Source organism: Nicotiana tabacum, chromosome 4 (assembly GCF_000715075.1).
Source record: "Nicotiana tabacum cultivar K326 chromosome 4, ASM71507v2, whole genome shotgun sequence".
In the NCBI taxonomy this organism is placed as follows: Eukaryota; Viridiplantae; Streptophyta; class Magnoliopsida; order Solanales; family Solanaceae; genus Nicotiana; species Nicotiana tabacum.
The window spans coordinates 61,015,109-61,036,539 of record NC_134083.1 but is presented as its reverse complement, the minus strand read 5'-3'; the positions used below and the strand labels follow the sequence as shown (position 1 = coordinate 61,036,539).

Here is a 21,431-nt window from a genome sequence, read left to right as displayed (position 1 = left end):
AAATTGGGGAGTAGTTTCTTTCTAATATATATATATATATATATATATATATATATATATATATATATATATATATATATATATATAAAGAGAAGTAAATAATTATATGATGCCAAGTGGTATAATCATAAGACGCCAAGTACAGATTTATACGACAAAGCTCCAACAAAATTGGTATTTTAAAATTATTTTAAATAAAAAATAAAATTTAAAAAAATAAAAAATTGCCAATTCAAATTTAGGATTAGTTTCAAATTGGAGTTTTAAGACAAAATAAACTACCTTTCTAACTAAAAAATATTTTTAATTTTTAATTTTGAATTAATGGGTTACTCTATTTGAATTAATAAATATAGATATCTTATAATTAGCTATAATAAAAAATAAAAATAAACTACCCATTCAAATTGGGGTGTAGTTTCAATGTTGGAGTTTTAAAAATATTTCAAAATAAAAAAACAAATGAAAAAATAAAATTAGCTATAATAAAAAACGAAAATATATAAATAAAAAAAATACCCATTCAAATTGGGAGTAGTTTCAAGTTGTAGTTTTAAAAGTATTAAAAAATAAATAAATAAATAAAATATTCAATTCAAATGAAAAATACAAAAAGTCAAGTGGCATTGTTAAGACAAAATATTTTTCAAGTAGCATTCAATTTGAGGAGTAGTTTCAAGTTGGAGCTTTAAAGTTATTTTAAAATTAAAAAAAATAATAAATTAAATTAATTACAATAAAAAAACAAAAATATTAATAAAAAAACTACTGATTCAAGTGGGGGAATAGTTTCAAGTTGGAGTTTCAAAATTATTTTAAAATAAAAAACGAAAATAAAAAAATAAAAAATTGCTAATTCAAATTGGGGGGTGATTTCAATTTGGAGTTTTAAAATTATTTTAAAATTTAAAAACTGAAAGAAAGAAATAAAAAATTGTCAATTTAAATTAGGAAGTAGTTTCTTTCTAATATAGTAGTTTTTATATATACAAAAAGAGAAGTAAATAATTATATGAAACCAGGCGGTATAACCATAAGACGCCAAGTATAGATATTTAGGAAAAAGCTCCAACAAATTTGGTGTTTTAAAATTATTTTAAATAAAAAATGATATTAAAAAAGATAAAAACATTGCTAATTCAAATTTGGGAGTAGTTTCAAGTTGGAGTTTTAAGACAAAATAAACTACCTTTCTAACTAAAAAAGCTTACGAATTTTAAATTTTAAATTAATTGGTTACTCTATTTGAATTAATAAATATAGATATCTTATAGTAATTAGCTATAAAAAATGAAAAAAAATTACCCATTCAAATTGGGGAGTAGTCTCAAGTTGGAGTTTTAAAAATATATTAAAATAAAAAATAAATGAAAAAATAAAATAGCTATAATAAAAAATGGAAATATATAAATAAAAGAAATACCCATTCAAATTGGGGAGTAGTTTCACGTTGGAGTTTTAAAATTATTTTAAAATAAAAAATAAAAATAAAGAAATAAAATAACTTTCAATTCAAATGAAAAATATAAAAAGTCAAGTTGCATTGTTAAGACAAAATATTTTTCATGTGGCATTCAAACGGGGGAGTAATTTCAAGTTAGAGTTTTAAATTTATTTTAAAATTAAAAAACAAAAAATAAGAAAAAATTAAATTAGCTAAGGTAAAAAAACTAAAATATTTATAAAAAAACAAAAAAAAAAACTACTTATTCAAGTTGAGGAGTAGTTTTGGTTATTCAAAGTATCAAATTAATAAAAAGTAGTTTTGCTAATTCAATAATAAAAATAAAAAGGATCAAACAATTTATTTGATTACTACATTATGTGTATTCTTTAATTTTATATAGATTGTGTTATATTTGTGCATATTATATTAAATAATAAAATACAACTAATATTTATAAGATTAATATTGTGTCAAATAAGCATACATGGGTTACTCTATCAACACGTGTCATCCAATTGTTTCCGTTGACTGTTTCATGCAAGTGCATGCAGAAAGACACGTAACCCCCTGACCAGAATAGAGGCCACACTCCCCGCTTCCTACATCTCCATCTCCCCTTCTCGTCAGTTAGTTACTAGCTTTCGTTTCTTAACTGTAGAGAGAGAGCATCGTTTCGTCTTCGATCTTGTTCAACAATAATGGTGAAATTAGCATCAGCACGCGAGATCCGAATGTACGGGCCAAGATTGACCCGAAATAGATTCGAGTACATCAACGCGGGTCTATACATGTTCTCTACGATTTTGCTTGTAGGTGGGTTTGCGGCTCAGTTTTCCAAAGAACCTTTGTCCGGTTTGGTTCTGTTGCTAATAGCGTTGGCAGTGATCATTGTAGTGAATGTACATGATCTTATGGCTCATCTTGCTGCTATTGACTATAGATTTCTGTTGCTCGGATTTGACCCGCAGCTTGCCCTCGTTGAGTTTGCTGTGCCCGTTGTTCAGTCCTTGGGAACTCTTCTTTACTTCTTAGGAATTCTTTTTCTCTTCACTAAGGTAATTCCTTACTTTATTTTCTTTCTGCTTAACTTTAATTTGTGTCTTTCAAATATGGATTTAAACTGTATACACTCACATTGTAAAAATTCTATTTACTATCAGTGTAATTTGACACGTGATAATTAACCATTTTTATCACATTGGTTTACCTATAATTATCTAATAAGTAACTTAATCGTGTACTACTATTTTTTTATATTGTTAGTGCATAAAGCGTAAACTCTTAAATTACATAGTGATTATGCATTAAAGGGCACTAAAATTGGACAGTTTGATCCTCATTCTCCAAATCGCATCACATAAAATGGGACGGAGATAGTACCATTTTTTTTAAATCTAATTATCTGTCCCTTCTTTATCTAAATTAATTGTGTAAATAACTTTTATATCGTTAATGCATAGAGCTTAGAAGTCTTAAAATACATAGTAATGCATCGCGGGCTAATTTTAAAATTTTGGATATGTATGTAGTTTCAGTACTGTACTGTTTCTGAACTCTTTATTATGTTTTGGATATATTATGTTTTATAAAATGAATGTAGGCAGAAAAGGGGTATGACAATTTCAAAGTGGAGAAGCAAGCTGTGAATCTGCTTATTGCTGGCCCTGCTCTATGGCTGCTTGGTTCAATTCACAACTCGTGTCAGATTTATGAAAGAGCAGATGGACATGTTCAAATCTTGCAACAAAGCGTCAACATTCCTTTCTTGTTGGGCAGTTTACTGTTTCTGGTAGGAGCACTCCTCAATTGGAAAGAGCAATCAGGGCATGTCCACCATGGCTTGAAATTGTTAGTAAGTAATCCAACATCTTACAAATTATCGATATGGAAAATATTTTTATGGATGTACCGTTTAACTTGCTCATAGTCTCATACTACCTATAAGATCGTACCACCTATGTGATTTTAAGGTTCGTTTGGTACGAGGGAAAATGGATAATTAATTTAGATGAGTTTATCCCATGTATAATTAATTTCGGGATTAGTTATTCCGGGATTGTAGTTTATTTTTATCCCTATGGGAGGGTGGGATAATTAATCCTGTGATAATTAATACATCATAAATTCATCTCTTTTTTATTTTTTTATTTTTTTGTTTTGTCCACTTTTCTTTCTTTCACATACAACAACAGGTTTGCTACTATCAGGATAATTAATTGAGATGAGTTTATCCCAGGTATAACTAATCTCGAGATTAGTTATCCCGGGATTATAGTGTTATTTTTATCCCTATGGGGGAGAGTGGGATAATTAATATTGGGATAACTTGTTTCCCAACCAAACGACCCCTTGCAGTATAAACTTGCAGAAAGAAAGAGGACATTCATCGTCCAAATACATATAAGCTAGGGTTGAGTCCCGCATCTCCCTGAACTATAACTGCAAGTTTTCCTGCAGAAAGCTCTCCATGCCTACTCTTGAGAAGAACACTATATTTCTTTAGTTAGTTCTCCTGATTGTAAAGACAATCATTTACAGTTGCTCATTTGGAGAGGATGATCTCTATCTTTAATTTCAGTTGAGAAAGTGGAGGAACTGGTTTAATTAAGAATAAGGAAGAATTTAATTAGAATAGGATGTGCATAGCGAGAAACTCCCTGACCCTGTCAACCAAGCATCAAAAAGAAAGGAAGGAGAAGAAAACTTCATTTTTGGAACCTTTCTAGAAGTCATTTAACCTGGAATGTTATTTATATAGCAATAGTCCGATTGGCGAAATATAGTGCGTATTGAATGTCATTTATACAGATGTTTCATTTAGCCAAAAATCCAACTAGGGTGTAAGGCATTCTTATTGGTCGATTTCCTTTTTAACTCTGTTTATCTCCCGACTATTTGTAGGCTTGCTTACACATAGTAACACTGTTTGAATGCTTATGAGTATTAGAATCTGTTGCACTGCCTTTTGCATAGTTTGATCAAGTAAATGAGTAATTCTGAAATGATGCAGAGTGAAGACTGGGTGTGGTTGGGAATATTTGGGAGCCTATTGCTTCTCATTGGGGGACTAATGAACGTGGTAAAAGTGTTCAAGATGCAACAAATGAGTGGATTGAGGCTAGAGAAGCTACGAGGCGGAGCACAGGAACGACTAATGCAAGAAAGAGAAGGGCAAATGCCACTAATTATAGAAGAGCAAAGGAGAAGGAGAAACTCACCCGAGGAGGGAACAACATCAACTACTGTTGCCCCAACTCCCTATAAGGATGTTCTTGTTGGTCAGGCTTGAGTTAATCGTTCGAGGGAATTCTATGCATTACTCCCATCTCATATAAACTTCGCCAACTGCTCTTGGACAGTCATACAACACGAGGATATACAGAAGGTTTACAAGTTTTGCCGCTAATTTCTCGTAAATTTGCTGATTTTACATGTGCTTATTGACAAGATTTCGAGAGCTCGTATATTACTATATTATAATCACTTGGATTTGGTGTTGAATAAAACGATATCTTATTTGTACTAGTGTATGGGTTACGGAACTAGGGGTGTACCAATGAAATCGACAAATCGTACCAACTCGATAATCCGAGTCAAACCGAGAAAAAAAATTCGATTATGGTTTGGTTTGATTTGGTTTCGTGTTTAGAAAAAAAACCCGACCATATTTTGTTTTGTTTAGTTTTAACTAAAAAAAAAGTCAAACCGAAACCAAACCAACCCGACATTATATGTATAGAAGTTTTAAATATATTTAATATATAAAAATATTTATGGTAGTGTAGTTTATAAATATTTTAAGCTTTTTCATGGTTTTATCTTTTAACGTATTATTTCAAGTTTGGGCTTATAACTTTTGGATGCTCCAATAAGTTTTATAGTCCATAAAATGTTAGTAACTCAAATAAATCCTAAACTAAAATTAAATCAATACCAATGCTAATAAAAGATATTCAATTCAATTGTACTATGAATGAAAATAGTGTTGGATATCTATTTTTTAATTTTTTTATGGTTTAGATAAAATGTATAATTAATTTTTTTTTAGTGGTTAGTCATGTAAATAATGTAGTACTTATTAGTCATAATTTTAAATTATGTTTGTTTTAATTATGGCTTATTAATAATATTTATTTTATGCGACTTTATTTTCTTTATTGTTGAATTGTAGTACAATAATGCCATAACTTATCTCATATTTATGTTATTTTATTGAAAAACACATTATATAGTTATGTCTTATTAGGATTAAAGAAATATATGGAGCACAAATTTTACGTTTTGTGCTATGAAGACTTTATGAAAACAAAAACAGAAAAAAATCGAAAACCCGAAAAATCAGAGAAAAATCGAGATTAAAAAACCCGATTTTTTTTGTTTGGTTTGTTATTTAGATTTAATAACTCGATACAATTGATTTGGTTTGGTAATTAGAAAATCCGAACCAACCCGACCCATGTACACCCCTAACGGGAACATTGTACAAAGTGTATTTGTTGTGAAAATAGTATGGGCTAGTCAGTTTTTGGACTGGTAATCAAAAATAGCCAGCGTTTGCAAAGTCATTGAAAAATAGCTATTATTCTATGCGAAAATAAAATCTGGACAAAAATACTTTAGCTAAAACACAGAAAGTTTCAGCATAATATGGAGCTTTTGCGTATAAACTTTCAGCATATTATATTGAAATTTCAGCACATTATGCTGGAATTTTATATGTAAAAAAATCGAATTTTAGCAAGGTGTTTTTGTTTAGGAGCCTGTTTGGCTTAGCTGATTCAAAGTGGTTGATAAGTATCAGTGCTGAAAAGTACTTTTAAATGTTGAAACTGATTTAATAATAAACAGTTATATATTTGGATTAGTGTTGAAACTGATAATAAACAGTTAAAATATTTGGTAAATATGTGCTGATAAGTATTATTTTTTTTGTGATGTAATGACTTAAATGTCCCTCAAACTGCTTACACTAATAAATATATAATTATACAAGATTTCAAATTCTAAATTGATTGAAGTATAAATTAACTAATGAATTTACTCTTAGTTCAAAATTGATTAGATTAAATTAATATTTAGTAAGTATATATTATTTTAGCAACAGTGAGCTAAAGTACTATAAGAAGATCACTATTACATGGTCATTTTTCATTACCAACACAAATCAATTAAAATAGATAATTTAAATCATATTTCACAACAGAATTTTAAATGATGCAAAACAGCCACTTTTTCTAAAAGATGAAGAAAGTCGATTGACAGAAAATAGAATTTTTCTAACTCATATTAATTTGAGTGATTTAAGTTGACGGTAAAGAGCTTTTTGTTGTTCATAATGGTGGATAATGTTTCTGGGAAAGTAGCCCGAGAAAAGATGACGGAGTGAAGCGATGAATAGAGATAAGAGTTTTATTAAAATAAATGCATTTTAGAATTATATAATAATAATATGGATAAAATAATAAAAGTTTTGGTCAAACTCAAAGTGTTTATAAGTTGAAAAGTCAGGTTGACCAATTGACTTTGACTTATAAGCACTTTTGGTGTTTATCAAACGCGTAGATAAGTCAAAAAATACTTATAACCTAGTTTGACCAACTTATAAAGTTAGCCAAAACCCCTCTAGATTTCATCTTTACATAAAAAATAATGACTAAATTTTAATTACTTTTGAAATTGTAGCTATTTTTCAATTATCAATTTTAAATCAGGCTATTTCTGATTTTATGTGTATTTGTTTGGCGCGACATTTTTTTTTTCAAATCTGACCTTGAATATCATTTGGAGTTGTCACTAACGATGCAAAATAGTTCCTTTTCGGAAACATCACTAGGGAAATAAATATAAGGTTTCTTGCTTTTGGAGTGTTCAACCATTGTAGGTCGTAAACCTAGAGCTGAGTAAATCAATCTCCAGAAGTATCATGATCCAGGAAAAACTCAGAGTAGCTACGTCTTTCTTCTTTTTTTCTTCCTCTTTAACCCTCATCTTTATTAATTTCCCTGCAAAGTTACATTGGGAATGACATTTCTCTGAAAGCAGCAGAGAGTTAGTAAAGTATGATGTTAAAATAGGACATCTTATTTTCAAAAAATTAATATACAATTCCCCAGTTTACATGCAAAATTTTACCCAATACAGGGTATTTTCAATTTTAAAGTGGCTGAAAGAGAAAAACGGAAAAAAGAAATCCTGAATTCCGACCGAGGCGTACAATACTCTACTGAAGCTACCTGTTCTGTCTGCTGCCAGGAAATGAAAGTCCTATAAATATGTTACAACAGTGAGGAAAAAGAAATTCTATGATCTGTAGATGAAATAATCAGACTAGTGTGTCGTATAAACTGTACACTATCTCCCTACACCAGCTGAGATGATCACCCATGGAAGAGAAAGCGACACCTAAACCAATGCAAGTGCTTCTTCGTCTTGTGGCTGCTGCTGTTGTTCAGAGAGCCGTTCTTCGGATAAAGGGAGAAGAATTCGCCTTATTTCTTCTGAACTCAATGTTTCACACTCCAGAAGTGCATTGGCCAGAGCATGCAGAGCCTTTTCATGCTGCAACAAGAAAAGAACAGACAGATTTTTGAGCAATATTTCCAACCTATGCTGCGTGGTTAAAATATTTCAAGTGAAACAAATTCACAATCAGACAACACAATGTAATGAGGACGCATCTTTTTAGTCACTACTGAGGATTTGTGGGGCGAAGAGGGACTGCTTAAACTTTCTCATTGCTTTTGCTCATCAAATAAACATGGTACAACACCAGCCATTACGGATTCAAATCATATAGCTACAACGCTTCAATGGCAAAATAATCTCCTAAAGACCAAATACTTGATTCGACCAACACATCTATAAGGAATTTTTTTTTTTTTGAGTAAGGTAACATTTAACACATCTATAAAGATATTTTGTCATGAATCATAAAAGTAATGTCTGATACTTGCCATACCTTGTGTTGGATTAGGTACCAACTTAAAATCTGAAAGTTGCAAGGAATTAGCAGTCTACAGCTAACTCTGAAGATCTATAGCAACCCGTATTTGTATAATTTTTCCTTTTACAATTTCTTTAAAATATGTCCTTCACTTGCTGTATCAATTATCACTTTAAGACGTACCAAGATGTTTCACATACTTCTACATTGATAATATTCTACGCAACTTTCAACAGTTGAGTCTGGGTCACATTTTCTTTCTTTGGTTTTCTTTTTTATAGTTATGAATTGTTGATGTTCCTTCTCAAAAAAAAAATTACGAACTGTTAATGTTAAATAAATTTGAGTTCTTGAAACTTTTGTTGTATAGAGTATGTTAACTCTAGAAGTATGTCAATCATTAAGGGGCATCTCAAAATGGAAAAAAAATTATTCTCATAAGTATCCACCCAACATTGGTACAAATCCCGTACCTGCCGGTGTCATGTCGGCAAAGGATCCGAGCAACATAGGGTGAGATACATGTTCCGTTACTTCTATTTATCTAAATACTTAAGTGTTTTCATGTATCATGTATGTTGAAAATAGTTCCATGTAATTGGGGATTGATTTTTCAACCTTTTGCCCTCATTAGCTTTAGGCAAAACAACCTTGTATGGAAATTGTTCTTCAAGAGTAGTGAGTCATTCATTACCTATGTAGTACTTCATAATGCACCTTCTCCATAGGAAATTGACAGTCTTAAGAGACCAAAACACTGTCAACCCATTGAAAAGACTAAGATTGTCTGCACACTATCATACACTGAAGTATTTAAACCTATGCATCTACTTGGACTTCTAAAGATACTATCAACTACTGAGCAAGAAGAAGGTTGTAAAAGGATGGAAGGTAGTATAGCTCTATGATCATTAAGATATGTAAGACAAACCTTCTTTAGGAGGGCCTTTACACGATCATAAGCTTCTCTTAGAAGTTTAACCACCTGTGCATCAAAAGAACAAACTTATAAGAGCTTGTCAACCCAAATAAATTTGAGCCCGTTTGGATTGGCTTAAAAAAGTGGCTTTTCAGCGGAAAAAGCTTTTAAACCAAAAAAGTAATAAGTTGGGGTTGCCAAGCTTCTTGCTTTTGGCTTGTTTTAAGCAGTTTTTAACTTATTTTAAGCATTTTTTGACTTTGCCCAATGCTGAAAAAAGCTAAAAAGAGCTTAAAAGCTGATTTGACTAGTTTAAAAGTTAATCCAAACACACTCAAAAACATAAAAGATTACACATTATAGTGAACTAGAAATTTTTCACCAGGCCACTTGTTACAAAAGGTGAGAAAATAAAAGGTTAAAAAAATAGTCGGGCTAAGCACATACCTCCGCATCAATACGTGATTGCATTTCAGCACTTGGCCGCTCTTTGATGTGAACAGGTCCAATTGCATCACTCATCCCACAGGACGATACCTACAGAAGAATGTGATACTGTCATACCCTTGTACTAGAAAGCTCATTCTAACGGATGAGTAATAACGTCACTCACAGCTTAATATACATAACACAGACAAAGAAAATGAAGAAACAACAATATCAGACTGACACTTTTGACTCTTCCTATGAAGCAGATCTGGAGAGAAACCTTCTTAAGGCAGCTTTGGCCTGTGGGAAGCTACTTTTGCAGCAAATCATGTGGGGGAGAACCTAAGCTGTTTCTCACTTATGCCTAGAGATTGTCAAATACTGCCAGCATAGATATTGAGAGTATGTTTGCTATCTGTTTTCTGGCTATGCCTGGGTTAGAAAACTGCTAATTTCCACTTACATTGACAAATAGCAGTAGATGGAGGAAAAGGAACTAAAGGTGATCCTATTTTCTCTATTTCTATTTTCTAGGCACTTTGGGTTGTGAAAAGTTTGAGGGCAACCCAAGGAAGCAAAAGTGACTTCAGAACATTGAAGCTTCAGATCGGCAGACTCAATTTTCTGTCCCCAGCATAGCCTCGAAATGCACAGATTTAATTGATCTTTATGCTATTTTAGTGCACAGATTTAGTTGATTTTTCTGATAATTTTGCATGGAACAATATTTTTTTCCACACCTTATTATCGTTTAGGTAATTTCCTTAGGAAACCTGCAATACAATGGTCACTCCTCTTTGATGTTCACATAAATATTAATTTTCTTTCTGCAGTTACTGGCGAGAAATCAAAAACGGAATAAGCACTGCCCTGTACAATTTCACTTTTCCGAAGCAGAAACTTAAGTCTCATAATGTTGATGAGAACACAAAACTTCTTCGGTTAACAAATTCTGGCATATCAATGCAGCTAAAAGGCAAATGAGCACTTAAAACTGAATATCATGCAGTCAGTAAAAACAACATATTTTGATCTGCATGCATACATTGAAATGTATAGACGCGTAAATAATTGCTTATAAGTAAAAAGAAACTAGGAAACAACTTCTTCTCATAGCTAATATTTGTAATATATGAGGCTCAATATATTTTTAAACCGTTTGTAGTCTTGAAGGTGTCTGAAAAATAATTCTTGTTTAGCAAGCTAGAGAAACATAAAGGTAAGAGAGAAGAAGTATTCTTATTACAAGTATCGGCCATTTCTTTCACTATAAATATATGTTAATAAGTAGCGAAACTGTACCATGTATTGAGCAAGTTCTGTAGCTGTGTGAAGGTCACTAGTAGCCCCAGTAGTTACATTGTCTTGACCAAAGATAAGCTCCTCTGCTACTCTTCCTCCCATACAAACATCAAGCCGTGCTAACAACTGTTTTTTGCTGATTGATGTCTCATCATTTGAAGGAAGCTGAGTAACCATTCCCAGAGCAGACCCACGTGGCATGATTGTAGCTTTATGGATTGGATGTGCACCTTCAGTATTCAAGGCAACAATAGCATGGCCACTCTCATGATATGCAGTTAACTGAAAAAGAAGATATTTACCACAATGGTTAGCATGTCTAGATATCGTAATATTGCCACCATAAAACATAAACAGGGAGAAAACAAGTTGTTGGCCCATTAAGGCAACATTCTGACAGTCCTTTCATTAACAACACGAGGTTGACCTAGATTATGCATGGTATATATAAAATACACAACTTGATGTTTTGAGGCCAAATAAGTTCTTGTATTCTAAAGAATTTTGCCAGTTCGTAAACATGTAAAATCAAACAATGACATAGATTACAAAACATCAATGCCTGATGTTAAATCAAATAAAACTTGCAAGAGCAGGTTACAGGATCCAAACATGAGCATACTTTTCATAACAGAGCAGAATACCTTCTTTGAGTCTTCTGACAGGAACATGGTTTTGCGTTCTGTTCCCATTATTATTCTATCTTTTGCAAACTCCAACTGTGATGCATTTAGCTTCTCAGCACCTTCAACAGCAGCCTTAATGGCAGCAATATTCACAAGGTTTGCCAAATCTGTTTCAAACAGAAATGATTAAATAATATATCCAAATCAACAGTGTTCCTAGAAAGGTGTTAGAATGTAAATTCAGTATTAAGTGTAGTGTTAAAAGAGTTATGTCATTAGTTAGATATCGTCCCACAAGGAACAAAATCATATGAGTCTTGGATTTGACACCTATATATAGGTGTTTCTTGTATGCCATTATCAGGAAAAAGATGTATCAATAACACCACTATTCCATTTATAAATAACAGTAAAATGATGTATCTAGGAAAAATCTCAGACATTAGTCAAATGTAAAATATTAAAAGAAGTTCACAGAGAATGTTATCCCAAGGAAGAGACAACGCACAAAACAATGGACACAATAATACAAGATCTTGGCTCAAAATGTAATCTAGTTCAGTAATTTAAATAGTTACTCCCTCTATTACTTTATGTGACACACTTTCCTTTTTAGTCTGTTCCAAAAAGAATAATTAACTTTACACTTCCCGTTTTACCCTTAATGAACAACTTTTATAACCACACAAATATTGTGGCATGTTTAAGTTTACAAGTTTCAAAAGTTTTATAACTACACAAATGTTGTGGCATGTTTTAAACCACAAGTTTAATAAGTCTTCATTTCTTTCTTAAACGTCAGGACCATTCGAACTACGTCACATAAGTTGGAATGGAGTACAAGTTAGGACTCTTATTCATGTAATTGGCCCCTGAACTTGCATAATATTTGCTTTTGTGGATCGCGCATATTCATTAACTTTCCTTTCACTCCTCCAGAGTTATCTTGAAGAGTAAACCATGTCCAGCCGATTAGATAAATGATACAGCCATCTTCACAATCCAATCTTCTTTTACCAAATATCTAAAAGATCATAGATAGAATCCACGTAACGAGGATCCTCCATTTCAAGCTTGAGAAGGTAGTATACCGTCTCATTAGACACCAATTTTAGGATAAAAACGATTCACATTAAGAGGGAAACTTAAGCAAAAGAAAATGAACACAAAGTAAAATGAGCAGTGCACATGCCTGCTCCATTGAATCCTGGTGTTCCACGAGCAATCGCTTTCACATCAACATCATCACCGACTGGTTTGTCTTGCAAATAAAGCTCTAAGATCTCTTGACGGCCCCGCACATCTGGATTTGGAACTACAATCTAGAAAAGGTTTGTTTTGATGTTAACAGGCTGATGATGGACCATTGTTATATAAGAAAAGAGCAAATAAGCTATTCCTCAAATTCATCGTTTACAATGTGTCTTCCAAAAGCAGAAGGATCAAAAAGTCGTTCAACAAAATTCTGACTTAGTCTGACATCTCAGAATAATGAAATGTATAAACTCAAAATTTAGTATATACTGTACAATTTCACGACCAAAATGCTCCCTTGAAATTTGCTTTTACTCCAATTTCCAAAATGCAATTCATGGAGTTGTTAATGGACACCCAAACTTAAGGCATAGCTTTAGTGTGACGAAGCTGTATGACACCACCCCATGGCACAAATACCGGCGTAAAGTTAGTAAATTTGAAAAAAATCAGTAAGATAGTGTGACACAACTTTCTCAGGTAAATAAATTCATGATAAAGTAACCGGTGTACTTTGTTAGCAGACAAGTGTTAAAGAAGAAAAGATACTCCATTTTGTGCCTTCAAAATACCCTTGTTAATCAGAGTAGAGAAAATTACTGAAGAGCACAAAATTATGCCTTGAAATAAACATCGTGTGGAAGTAGAAAGCAATCAAACAGGTTGGAAAAGCTCCAAAAGACTTACATGCCTATCAAATCTACCGGGTCTTGTCAAGGCGGGATCAAGTATATCCGGCAAGTTTGTCGCAGCCATCAATATTATGCCCTGCACAAGTCAAATATACACTCCAGTCTCAAGTTCAGAGTGAGGGATCATGTTCTAGATATTTTGACTTCAAGGCGTTTACCTCATTTTGCTCAAAACCATCCATCTCAACAAGTAACTGATGCAGTGTCTTCTTAGTATGACCTTCCCACTGCTTTCGAGTTGATCCAACAGCATCAATTTCATCAATAAATATGATGCATGGAGCCTTAAAATAAGAGAAGACACAAAATTAGATAGCAGTTCCAAGAAACTGATTGAGCTTCTTCAGAAAGGGAAACGAACATCAAATTCTTTCCTGTTCCAAGTAAGTACAAGGACAAGGAAAGGACAAAGCAGATAATCTCACATGATAGATACAGTAACATGAAGCTGAAAGGGGACTTACGATTAGGTTTTCACAGTTTTAACAAAAATGGGAGTTTTATTTATTTTAGCATTTCAGGCAGAAATAACACGTTTTGACGACAAATTAATTTCAAAGCAGATGCTAGGGCATCATGCCCCTTGTCAAGTTTTACTAGTTCCAATCTCATACCAAATCCCATCAATCGAATCACTTTTTCGAGAAATACAAGACATCCAAGTCTACAAGTAAAGAGATTGATAAGAAAAAGAAAAATCGTGAACGGAGATTGAAAGTCACTTTCCTAGTACAGCAAGGTCTAATATTAATCAATGGAAATTCTAACAACTGTTTTGTTTGGAGTTACCCCAAAACCTCTTCTCCTCAGTTGAATCCCTTGTTCACTCCAAACTCTTGGTTTAAGAAAGATGAAAACTCCTTTTACCATTGATGAAAGCGCATTCTTATGGACAGCCCAAATAGAAAGTATGCTAAATGATTACAGACATGAAAGCATGAAAGTGGCTGCAGTTTCAAAAAGCCATCGAGGAAGCTTTGATAACCAATTATGAGAGATCTCCACCCACTTCTTTTATTACTATGTAACTCAAACCAAAATTTATTTGAGAGATCAGTAGGCACGAATACGTTATATATAATACATGCAAGATGAGTCTCTATGCACTCAGAAAACATATTGCGTCACAGCCAGACCACTTAAGCTCAAGTGAGATCTTTTCAAGCATAGCTCAGCATTGACTGAAGATCTTCAGCCCAGAGTCTACCTAGTACATTTCACATGATTTTGCATCTGATATTTAAAAGTGATCTTCTCTAGAAACCACAATAAGTAAGCTGTATATAATCGCTCAAACCTTCTTCTTAGCAGCTTGAAACAAAGATCTAACACGTCGAGCACCAACTCCCACAAACCTGAAAGAAGATAAAATTTCCAGCCAAGTTAATTAGGTCATCAGGTAACCAAACGTAAGATCTTGAAAAGACAGGATAATTTGCCCAAATCCAGAAGACAAAAAATCAAGCATATAAAAATCACATGTGCACAAAAACAGACAGTATCCTTTTATAGGGACAGAAGGATGGACTTTCACAGTAAAATCATGCTACAAGTGACTATCCCATAAAAACAGTCATCAAGTTCCCTGGCCATGGAAGAATCATATGGTAAGTTAAAGACTCCTATGACGCTTCTTGCTTCAGTTGGCTGGTAGCACCAGAATCATGCTTGACACAGCATAATTTACCGCAAAGAAACCAAGGAGCTGCTAGAATGCTGGAGCAGGAGCAGCTTTGACAAGGAAACTTTTTTTTTGGGAGGAGAAGTACCTCACAAGGAAGCTAAAGCTGCCTAGAACACCATTTTTGCATGCTTTTGGTAGGACGCTTTGGAGGAAAAGGAATCACAGGATTTTTTAGGGCAATACTGACACTATCTTCAGATTAAAATACAAATTTACTCTCTAGATAGCCATCTGACACAAAATGGTTGACATCCATGAAGTAGATACTTTACTCGACTTCCTCAGCTTCATTTGTATTTAGATTTGGAAAGAGTTTTTGCTAACTGTAATTTTGTACGTACACCAGTACCATCTTAGATCTGGAATAAATCAATAAAATCCTACTTGTCACATGTGCACGAAAAGAAGATCTACCCTACTATAGCTATTGAGACCTCCATTGACCAAATTCAGACACTGTGTCATGCATACGCTTGTGCAGATATTACCAATCCTCTTTTCACATTTAGGAGTTAACATGACAAAGTGCGATATCAATGAGAATTATCATCCAGTTTCTTAGATGACGGGAGCAAAATACTGAAGATTTGTTCATATAATCGACAAAAACTGACAAAAGTAATTTTATAAGCACCAAGTGACTTGCTATCCATGAGAAGAAACTAAGCTCATTCTAGAAAGTAATGGGAGATTACAAATCTTAATCTTATCAACATATTGGTTATACAAACATGACGAAGACATGAGGGTAGAGAAAGTAGTAGACATACATTTCTTCAAATTCAGAGCCTGCCTTATAAAAGAAAGGCACCCCTGCTTCTCCAGCGATAGCCTTCAAATCAAGAAAATTAAGCACGATTAGCATAAGTACACATGCTTATGTTGACATACAAGAAGAATGCAGAATATAAAGAATTTTGCTCAAGGAAGTAATCACGATAATCTTTTTTTTTTTTGTTGATAAAGTAATAATTTTATTAATGCACGATAATAGAAGAGAAATCTTTAAATAAATTTAAAAAAGGACCAATCCAAACACTTGAGAAATTATTCGAGAACGGAAGGAATAACTATGTTTTTGTAATTACAAGGAATAACAAGTCTTAAATTACCTTACTTTAGCAACAACAAAAAAAGAAGGGATAACAGATCTTACATCACCAACAAATAGGAAGAGGAAAGAGGGAAGGCAAGACCTAATCAGAAGACTCACAACTAACAAGAAGAAATTTCATCTGAATTTGATTATAGTTGGAAGTGTGCAGTGCATCTGGAAATATAACAAAGAACACTGGTAGGCGACACATGGAAAAACCAATGTGGACAACTACTTCAGTGTAAAATGTGATCAACAGCTTACCTTGGCGAGGAGGGTTTTTCCTGTTCCAGGTGCTCCAGTCAAAAGAATTCCCTAAAACAAGATAATAATACCTTCAGAAAAAGGATAGGGGATGGTTCACATAAAAGGAAGCAAAATTGAATAACAAGCCAGAATAAATAAGCAGAATAAGCACAAACCTTCGGCAACTTTCCCCCAAGCCGAGTGAACTTAGCAGGATTTTTGAGGTACTCAACAACCTCCTCAAGCTCTTGCTTAGCATCATCACAACCTTTGACATCCTTAAACGTTTTGACATTCTGCGTCCAAAAGAAAAATGGATAAACAAAAACTGATGCAAGTATCCAAGATACATAAATAAGAGAATTCATACTTTTCCCAATCCCTATTGGGCAATTCCCAGAAGGAAAAACTGAATCTCTAGTATTAACTAGCACTATAGCATAAGCGTGGTAGTTCAAGTCCACCCAACATCTTTCTCAATCACTACCATGTTAATCTACAGCTCAGCTAAGTAAATATTCCAACACGGACTATTTGTTTATCGAAAACATACAAACCAGTGAGCCTCAAGAATAAGAAGCAGCACTTATACATGATTGAGCCTTAATACACAAAAAGAGAATGATGTATGACTCTTAAAAGTTGTTACTAGTTAACGAGAGAGCGGACACTCAATGAGTTATTCCTGAACAGCTGGAAGATCAAGAGAAAACCAAACAACCAAGACCAATGAGGCATCAACATTTATGTTAATAAAATATAAAATTGAAAAAGAGGAGCACAGATGTCCCGGTGAGGAGGTGTGAGATGTTGACATTGGAAGGCTTACGGAGAGGTAGAGGTAGGCCGAAGAAGAAGTGGGGAGAGGTGATTAGGCAAGACATGACGCAGCTTCAGCTGACCGAGGACATGACCCTTGATAAGAAGGTGTGGGGGTCGAAAATTAGGGTAGTAGGATAGGTGGTAGATTGTTCATACCAATAGGATTAGTACGCACTCTCGCATTCTGTTGGTAGTAGGTTTCTATGAATACCCGTCGTTTTCTTTCATTTTGATCATCTTATTATCGTGTTGTTTCTATGCTAATTTTACATGGCTTTTTGGTGTTTTCCCTCATTGTCTATCTTTTTAATTAATGTGGTGCTTATGTTTTTCTGAGCTAAGGGTCTATTGGAAACAGCCTATCCACCTTCACAAGGTAGGGGTAAGGTCTGCGTACACACAAACCCTCCCAGACCCCACGATGTGGGATAATACTGGGTGTTGTTGTTGTTGATATGAAAGTAAGTTATGTAGGAATAGCCTGGGATAAAATAGATACTTGAAGCTGTTCCGTTTTCCAGATTACTCTTTATTGATCATAGTGGAGATTTGATAGCGCAAGAACATAGAAAATTACAAATGAGACGCCTCAATCCTCCAAATTTTCAAACTCCTAAATTTCTGAACGAAATTCCCAGGGACAAGAGTTCTTTTTTCTAACGACAAGACGAGGAAGCCAAACAAACTAGACATTTCACACTATGACAGGAATTTTTTTTTTTTTTTTGATGAATTTCACACTATGACAGGAATTAAGGAGCAAAATAAATGAAACTTAGCTTCCAATCCCTTTAATTAGCATAGTACATCAGAAGATTGGTGCAGAAGACATAACCTTCATGTAACATCTCCAGAAAAAAAACATACCTTCTCAGGCATTATTTCTTTATTCAACTCTTTCGGGGCATAGGATGAGCTTGAACCAACACCTGAAGCTCCTATCCCACCTAGGCCACCAATGTATTTCTGAAGTGCAGTAGCACCCATTATCCTGAAAAAATGAATGTGCTCTTTTCTTAGCAAAAATAAAGAAGACTAAACATCTACCAACCGAAGACAGGAGAAGTTACCTAAAGCAAGGAAAGTGAGTGAAAACTAAGATAAGGTCAGGGACAATCAGCTAATATGCTAACGAGCAAGACAGGAATCACATAAAAAACAAGCAGTGTACCCCCTTCCCCTCTCACCCTACACACACAAAAACAAACAAACTCCCAGAAAATCTAGAAAAAAGGGCAAGAGTATATCTAGAGACATTACTAGGCCTCACTTGTACATGAGGAATAGTAAATTCAAGAAGATTAGCTTACCAGACCAAGCCAATGGCAATAGTGAATATGATAGTTGAGAGAAACTCTTGCGCAAAACGTGATGATCTGTTTGAAACTTTAGGATCAACCTATATGTGAATAACGAAATTTTGGGTTAAACAACCACATGCATGCAATAGAATGACCCAACAAATGGATAAAGTAATTATAAGCAAAATCAGCGGAAGCACGAAGAGCCGTAAACAAAATTCATATTTAACTGTTAGTGATGACTCATAGGTTTAGATATGATGCTTCAGATGAACATTAGACTCCTTGTGTCAACAAAAACTGCAGGGCTCATCGTATCTTACCATCACAACATGCAATGGCTGCTTCTCGGAAATGCCAGGATTGAGAAACGGCTCATCCATGTTCCCTGACGCCCGCTGCTTCAACTCTTGCAACTACATTTTGATTCCATTAATCATCAAAAAGTAACACCAAATCAAGAGACAAGAACATTATAAATTACAGGAGTGACCAGAATATCTAGAGTTCAAAATGATTTCCTTCACTCCAAAAAACAGAAGCACTTAGGTGTCATTGTGGAGATAGAATGAACTGAGACTGACTGGGATAATCAGGAATCCAGAACATTCACTACTTAGTGCCAAACACTAAAATGATATATTACCACACAGGTGGCATTTGCCAATAGACACAAAAAACTTCAAAGGTATTATGATCAAACAATTACCAGTGAAGGAAGACTAGAAGGCTTTCCGGATTGCTCATCAGGTAGATATTCGGAAATAACATTTGTCGTCACAAGAGCTCGTAAATATTCTGCAACTCCTCTACTGTCTACAGCATGTGCTCTCTGCTCAAAGCGCCGAATGACAGACTCAGGGCTAAGGTTGAAACGATAAAGAGAACAGTGAATATTCTCTAAAAATAAGGCAACTTATACACTATCAAACCTAAAAAATGAAACAAAAATAACCCGAACTGATCAGGTGAAATACTCAAGTACTATTATTCACAGGAACTCACAAGCTCCATTCTTGTTTTAATAGGCACCTCATATATGATTCTCTTAGTTCGTTATGAAAATAGGAAAGAATTGTAATTAGACACACCAATAAAAAGCATCCACGAGGATAATGACCAATTAAACATCTTTCTAAATATTTATCTTGAAAGACGGGCAAATATTGCTAAAACATAGTATTATTATCAGTAATGAGCATCACAATATTCCTTTTTTTTTTTTAAAGAATCTTTACTAGTATCCTACCTCTTGTACATTATGTAACTAAGATAAAAGACTAAATATTATTTGAGAATTAAGATAGAGTGTAAAGCTATACCTGTGCTTGTTGAGTTCAACCAGCAAAGCACTCTGCATAGCTGCGTCCTTAGGATTAGCATCAGCATCAGCAATCAGTCTGTCGAGACGCTTCTCTTGCTGCCAAAAGGGCCACCAACTAAACCAATCAGAAAGCAAAATCTTCTCAAACCCATTCTTGACCTTAGCAAATAAACCCATCAAGAAAACCACTATAGGCAACTTCCTCTTCATTTCCTCATTCTCCTCCACCAATACCTCAGATTCCACAACATTACCCGCTTCTTGAATTGAACTACTGCTCTCACCAAAGGAGGAGGGTTCATTGAATTCTCGGGGTTCAATTTCAGTGTCATTATTATTGGATAAGGCAAAATCAGAATTGACATTGTCAGGAGTCAATGTACAGTGAAGCAGTAAATTGTGGCGGCAAAAACGAGGCTTTAAAGAAGTAAACGCAGTTGTTGTGGATAAACGAAGGGAGTAAAAGGGTTTGGAAGAAGAAAATTGGAAAAGAGGAGAAGGTAAAGGCTTGAAGATAAGAGAAGCTTGAAGAGTAGTCATGGCTTTCTTTTTTTCTGTTTTCTTCGATTAGATGTTTATTAGGGTTTAAAGGAAGGAAAAAAAAAAGATACTTTGCCTTGAACTCAATTCAAAGATTCTTTACTGCAAAAAAGAGTTTTTTTAGTTTCTTGAAGGAGTAACGCACTTCTCTTCTCCCTTTTGCTCTCACTATAGGAATTAGAGAGTAGTTGAAGGGATTGAGAGAGAGCCACAGGATTGGGTTGCTTCTTGTTATGTTATACAACAAGGGAGCAAACAAGAAAAACCTTATCTCAATCAAATTGGCGCTCTTCTTCTTGTGGCCTTTATTATTTCACTCTTATTTTTTGAAAGAAAAAAAATACTACTAGCTTACATTGAGATTTTGAGGATGTCAACGGAGCCGAACCGGTTCCCAAACTCCCAGGGGCCAGGGCTTAACATAAACAGCCGGTTTGGTCATTTTCATACCCCAATTTTTTTCAGCCAAATATGAATTTACTGTGTAAGTACCAATTAAGATTTAGCTCAGCATGGACCAAAGTTCATTACTTTTTAAGTGGCCTATCTTTCAGGATTGAAACTTCTTTCGTTGGTTTCACATTCACTTCTCTTGGGAAGTTTATGCGTTGCTTTTTAGCTGTTGCAAAATTTGAAGACCTGAGTTTGAAAACTTTCAAAAGAAATGAAAACAACATCAAACAAACATGTTATGCAAAACTAAAAGAAAATTTCAAAAAACGAGTTTCCTCAAGTTTGAAACAAACGCCATAAGGTTGCATTTGTTGGCACTCATGGTCCTTTGTTTTACGCTGTCTTCAACTTAA

The 21,431-nt window shown here is 33.9% G+C and overlaps 2 protein-coding genes across 3 annotated transcripts; one reads left to right on the top strand and one right to left on the bottom strand.

Annotated features, from left to right (window-relative positions):
- The first annotated feature begins 2,046 nt into the window (after positions 1–2,046).
- LOC107804488 (uncharacterized) lies at positions 2,047–5,101 on the top strand. 2 transcript variants are annotated; one of them, XM_075251945.1, is made up of 3 exons: positions 2,047–2,502; positions 3,048–3,295; positions 4,458–4,594. In XM_075251945.1, exons 1-3 carry the CDS (start codon positions 2,146–2,148, stop codon positions 4,516–4,518), a joined length of 666 nt encoding a protein of 221 aa, XP_075108046.1. In that variant the 5' UTR covers positions 2,047–2,145; the 3' UTR covers positions 4,519–4,594. The 2 variants fall into 2 exon arrangements, with proteins under 2 accessions (XP_075108046.1, XP_016483880.2); XM_016628394.2 differs by having other exon boundaries at positions 2,053–2,502; positions 3,048–3,299; positions 4,458–5,101.
- Positions 5,102–7,510: 2,409 nt separating this feature from the next.
- LOC107804496 (ATP-dependent zinc metalloprotease FTSH 11, chloroplastic/mitochondrial) lies at positions 7,511–21,014 on the bottom strand. The gene is made up of 17 exons (XM_016628405.2): positions 20,084–21,014; positions 19,471–19,624; positions 19,085–19,177; positions 18,771–18,859; positions 18,328–18,451; positions 16,815–16,934; positions 16,657–16,707; positions 16,067–16,128; positions 14,910–14,967; positions 13,771–13,896; positions 13,608–13,688; positions 12,859–12,988; positions 11,685–11,833; positions 11,041–11,322; positions 9,757–9,846; positions 9,322–9,375; positions 7,511–8,005 (listed from the first exon to the last, which is right to left on the bottom strand). Exons 1-17 carry the CDS (start codon positions 20,623–20,625, stop codon positions 7,850–7,852), a joined length of 2,361 nt encoding a protein of 786 aa, XP_016483891.1. The 5' UTR covers positions 20,626–21,014; the 3' UTR covers positions 7,511–7,849.
- Between the last annotated feature and the right edge of the window lie 417 nt (positions 21,015–21,431).